This window comes from Buceros rhinoceros, unplaced genomic scaffold (assembly GCF_000710305.1).
Source record: "Buceros rhinoceros silvestris isolate BGI_N320 unplaced genomic scaffold, ASM71030v1 scaffold26628, whole genome shotgun sequence".
Taxonomy (NCBI): Eukaryota; Metazoa; Chordata; class Aves; order Bucerotiformes; family Bucerotidae; genus Buceros; species Buceros rhinoceros.
Window position 1 is genome coordinate 646 of NW_010427861.1, and position 5,174 is coordinate 5,819.

The 5,174-nt window shown below is 51.6% G+C and overlaps 1 protein-coding gene across 1 annotated transcript in view; it reads right to left on the bottom strand.

The window, feature by feature from the left end:
- LOC104498672 (cytochrome P450 26B1) overlaps positions 1–3,672 on the bottom strand; it is a 4,039-nt gene extending 367 nt beyond the window's left edge. The window contains exons 1-4 of the mRNA XM_010142081.1: positions 3,262–3,672; positions 2,076–2,231; positions 1,118–1,399; positions 33–170 (exon numbers count right to left, since the gene is read on the bottom strand). Coding sequence (XP_010140383.1) covers positions 33–170; positions 1,118–1,399; positions 2,076–2,231; positions 3,262–3,672 — 987 coding nt within the window. The remainder of the gene's footprint in view (positions 1–32; positions 171–1,117; positions 1,400–2,075; positions 2,232–3,261) is intronic.
- Positions 3,673–5,174: the final 1,502 nt, after the last annotated feature.

Sequence of the window (5,174 nt, forward strand, 5' to 3'; positions counted from 1 at the left end):
CTTACGCCACCCCGGAGGGTGAGGAAGTGAACCCTGCCATCCTTGTCTTCGCTTCGACCCTGCCCGAAGCGGTCAGGGTCGAAGATGTCCACGTCCTTGAAGACGGGAGCGGTGTCATGGGTGTCCCGGATGCTGTACATCACGCTCCAGCCTTTGGGAATTTGGAAACCCTGCAGAGAAGAGGGAAGGGGTGGAGAAAACCAGAGTGAGTCAACCCTACTGTGAAGAGAGAAGGAGGACAAGATAAAGCCATTTTTCTTTGTCTGCTTTTTCCCATTCTCTTTGGGTTTATTACTTGAGTGTGATGCAGATTTAAAAGAAAGACAGTGAGCACAGCGCAAAGCGCTGAGAGGTGGGAATGCAGCGTTTATTCCTGCCTCTATCCTCGGGACCCACCAGATGATCTGTTGCTATTTATTTGCTTTGCGGTCACTGGCAGGAGTCACCTACTAGGAACCCCTAGTCGAGGGGTTGCTCGACTGCTGCTGAGCAAAGGGAAGCAGCTTTTCTCACGCTCATGCTGTGCCCCACGCGCCGGCCAGCCCTCCCCAGAGCATCTCAGGGCTTTGCTCACACCCCGCTGCCTGTCAGTCCCACACGCCCAGCGCACATGTCAGGGCCTGGGCGATGAGAAATGGGGCGGATTTATCATCCCCTGAGCACTTTAAAAGGTTTCCGACTCAAATCATTACATTAGCAGGATTTACAGTGACAAGGCAGGTCTCAAGATTTTGTTTTGCTAGTAGGAAATTCCAGCCATGGCGGTGAGTAATCCGCCTGTCATCCAGCAGCCTGGAGATGCCCTTTGCAGTAAACCTTTCCCTTGTCACGCCCCAGTTCAGATTATGGCGTCAAACATTGTCACAAGTTGCTCTTTGAAGCATCACGCCTGTCTCCTCTTTGACAGCTTGAGTGCATCCCTTTCCTGCCATGGGCTAGGTCACATCACCCTCCTCTGAATCCAGGGCAGTTCCACCTCCCATCACCAGCAGGTCCTAATTTGGCCTCCCTGAGGTCTCCTCTAAGCCAGCCTCCATCGAGCTTTGCAACAACATGCAAAAGGCTGTTTTGGGGAGCTCATGGTGCAGCCACACTCCAGGGAGATAACAATACTCACATCCAGCTCAAAGGTTTGCAGCACTGTCCGGTACCCCCCGGAGATGGGGGTGAAGAGGCGAAGCACCTCCTTGATGACACAGTCCAGGTAGTGGAGGCTGTTGATATTGTCGAGCCGGAGGGAGCCCTCACAGATGCAGCCATTGTGGAGGATGCCCTTGCTGCGCAGCTCCTCCCGCAGCTTCTCCAGGACCCGGGGGTGCTTGAGGAGCTGCATGATCAGAGAGGTGCTGGCGCTGGCGGTGGTGGCGTAGGCGGCAAAGATGAGCTCCAGGGTTCCATCCTGAAAGACAAGAGCAAAGCCAGAGTAAAACACAGAGGATGGACAGACAGACAGGCCAGCAGTTTTGCACGTCAAGGAACTGGCGTGCAAGCTGCCATGGAGTATTTTTTTCCCCAACCGCTCTCCAGCCTGGTCATGTCTGACTGCAAGGTCTCTTTTTGTGCAGGCACAAGCTTGGACATCCATCACAGGGAGCTTCTGCAGAGCCTTGGGGGATGCTGAGGACCAGACAGGTAGGAGAAAAAACCCTGAGGATGGTTCTTGATAACACATGAAGGACAAGTTTTACCATGACCTTGCTGTAGATGACAACCTGCTGAGGGCTCATATGCCCTGCAAAGGAGGCGCCATAAAACTAGGTGGGCCAAGGGATGCAGCTAGTCAAGGCTGAAAACTTCAGCAAGCTTATACGGTCTTTTGGTATTTCCTGGAAATGCTTTTTAGAAAGGTCTGAGATAAATATGGCCCATAGGAAAGCAACTGGCTTGTGGTCCCCATAATCCACCAGACCAAGATTCACCTGCAGCTGCAATGACAGATCGTGGTCCCCCAGCTCTCACTGATCATTTCAGGTCTGCCCCAAAATATCCTCTTTATATCATCTCATGCTTTGCTCTTTGGGGAGCCCCTGCCCTGTGCACAGCATGGACAAGGCTACCATGGGAAAGACCTTCACCTTCAGCTCTTGCATGGTTAGCTCCTTGCCATGCTCTTTGCCACTCTCTATCAGGATGTCCAGTGCATCGGCATAGTCCTTGCCCTGCGTGTTCTGCAGCTTCTCCTGGATGGCTTTTTCCAGCCCCTTCTGCAGCGTCTCACGTGCCCGGATGCCCTGTGGATCAAGAAGCCATCAGATCACGCAGGGTACAAGGCTAGAACCACCATCCCCAGCCCAGTGTCCCCAGGAGCTGGGGACATGCTCAGGACAACATGTCTGCGGAATACAACTGCAATTGCAGATGCTCAAAGAGAAGTTTAAAGATGCTGAAGTTGTTCCCTGGGCAGGAGCAACAAGCACCGAATGGGTGAGATTACAGGCAAGAACAATCAGCACCTACGTGCAAATGATAGGTCTGATGTGGGAGCCCCAGTACTGCACCAGTTCACAGGCCTCCAGCTCGCCCTGGGTTGTATGGCAGCCCCTGGGAAAATTGTCTCTCAAAGGAAAGTCAATTCATTCGAAAGGATCCTCCTCCCGGGAGTGAAATGGGCTTCTCAGGCAATTTTATGACCTGGTCTCACTAAAGCAATTCCTGTCTGAGTGCAGCTGCACTGGGCCAACCTGCTGCTGCAAATGCTTCGGGGCTGCAAGTGGTTGGGCTTGTTCAAGTGGTCAAGGAACAATAACAAAATTTGCAGCAATAATCACAAAAATAACCCCCACATTTCTGTTAACAAAATTCCCAACAAAAAACCCCACACACTGATTTTTTGCCTTTTTCTTTTTTTTTTTTTTGTTATGTTTTAATTTCCCATCATTCATCAAAACACTAGAATAGTTCTTGGAAGTAGAAGGTCTAGTGACTTGCTTCACCCTGAGGACAGGAGGGAAGGAACAGGAGAAGGGTCCCACAAAAAAAAAATACAGCAAAGCTGCCAGTTACAAGTGAGGAAAAATTACTCATCAAATCTGGGCAAGTCCTGTCTGTATTGTCCCTTGCATCAAATTGCACAGCCCCCGTGGATCTTCTCTCCATTCCACTGAAACAGGACTTTGTAGCCTAAAATGGACTCACTTCTAGAGGTCAGGTGTAAGAAGACATCCCACCGTGAACCTGCAGAGGTGGGGATTAGCCACTGCCCTGCTAATCCCAGGTTGGTGTTACTGATCAGATGATAAAGACTCAGCCCAAACCTCTTACCCTCCTGTAGCCACTGAAGGGCAGATCCACAGGCAAGGAGAAGACATTCTCCACAAACTGCTGGTAGACCTCGAAGAGGCGATTGAGTTCCTCATCAGGGATGCGGAAGCCTAGTAGTACACGGATGGCCATGCGGAAGGTGAGCTTCTGGGTCTCATGGTAGACATTGATGGACTCGGGGTTGCTGCTCCAGGCCCGAAGAGTGTCTTTGATCACCAGCTGGATCTTGGGGAGATAGCTTTCCAGTGCCTCATGGCTGAAGATTTTGGAGAAAACCTGCAAAAGAGAACAAGCACAGATCTCTACACAGCCCCACATCCTTTTTTTTGCCTTCTCTAGTAACCAGATCCTGCCCACAAAAATGGACATCACAGGTCTCCTGCACTGAGCAGAAGACTCATCATCATCCATAACGCGTCATCCAGAATCATCAGTTCCTAAAACAGCTGCCAAAAAGGGTTGATGGAGAAATACCAGCTGACAGATCCTTGCAGGCTGATAGCCACCACAGCCACCACAACAACATGATGCAAAGCAGAGACAGGAGAAAACGTTTCACGCTGAGCACAACAGGACAGATGGAGCAGGCTTTCCTACAGCTCCACATCTCATGGATCCCAGTTATATTCACCCCACGATCTGGATGCTACTGATACACCTTTTCCATGGGGTTTCTCTATTATCTAACATTACAGTTGTGCCTGCATGCAGACACACACAAGCTTTTCTCTCAACGGGAAGCATTGGCAGTTTCTCCCACCAATCAACCACCCTTTTTTAATACATGTAAAAAAATGAGTAAAATAATTATGTTGAGGCATTCAGGAGCTCTGTGAAATCTGGCTGAACTTAGACAGGGATTCAAGCGGGGAAGAGAGGCACACACGTACGCAGAGGCTGCGATCGCACACAGCTCATTTCCTTGGGAAACCATGAAAAAAACCCTGATGTCAGCAGACAGTATTAATTTAAACTCTGCGAGTAAACACTGCGCGGGAGTGGACCTCCCCAGGTCCCCAACGCTAACGGCTCCTTACTCCAATTTGGGCCAGGGCCCGCGAGTTGCACGAGGAGCTCAGCAATGCCAGGAATGTCCCTTCAGCCCTCCCCGGTGCAGCCCACAGCACACGCTTTCATTCGGCATCCCCGCCGCATCCCTCCCAGAGTGCACCGGAGGAAAAAGTGCTGTTTGTTTATTTTTTATTAACCTACACACACACAGACACACACAGGGCAGCACGCACACACGCACCGCCACATGCCAGGCCTCCGGGAAAATCAAATTAAAACAAGCTCCCAAGGAGGGGAGCTGCAAGCCCGCGTAGCCTCCACTGGTGGCCGGTTCCTGGGGGTGCTCAGTGCACAGTGGGGGGGCTGCGAAGTTATCAAACCAACAAGAGCAGAGAAATCAAAGCCGCCCCCTCTTTCCATGAGCGCCGGACTCGCTGGAGCTGTAAATGTGAGAATTTCCTCCACAGTCAGCACTCAAAGGGAAAGGTAATATTTTCCTGGCTGCGACCCCTCATTGCTAAGGCACATCGTTCACTGGGAGTTTGTTTGGTGAAATAACACCTCTGTCCCCTTGCAGCCCTGGGCAGGAGGCTCGACAAGAGCCACTTCATAACGAGCTGCGCTCGGGCTGAGCCCCGAGTAAAACTCATCACACAATACATGGCAGGGCAGAGCTCGGAGGAAATACCAGCAGGCAAACAGAGTGGTTGGAAGGATGGGAAAGAAAATGCAAGCGGACCAACGGACAGGTCTGCCTGCAGACAGACAGCCGTCCCCGGATGGCTATGCAGAGTGGAGGCATGAATGAACGGAGCAGAGGAATGAATGAACGAACAGCGGGGCCACGGTGAGATCATGGCGAGGGCGCGAGACGGTGCGGCTGGGGCTTTTTTCCGGCCCTC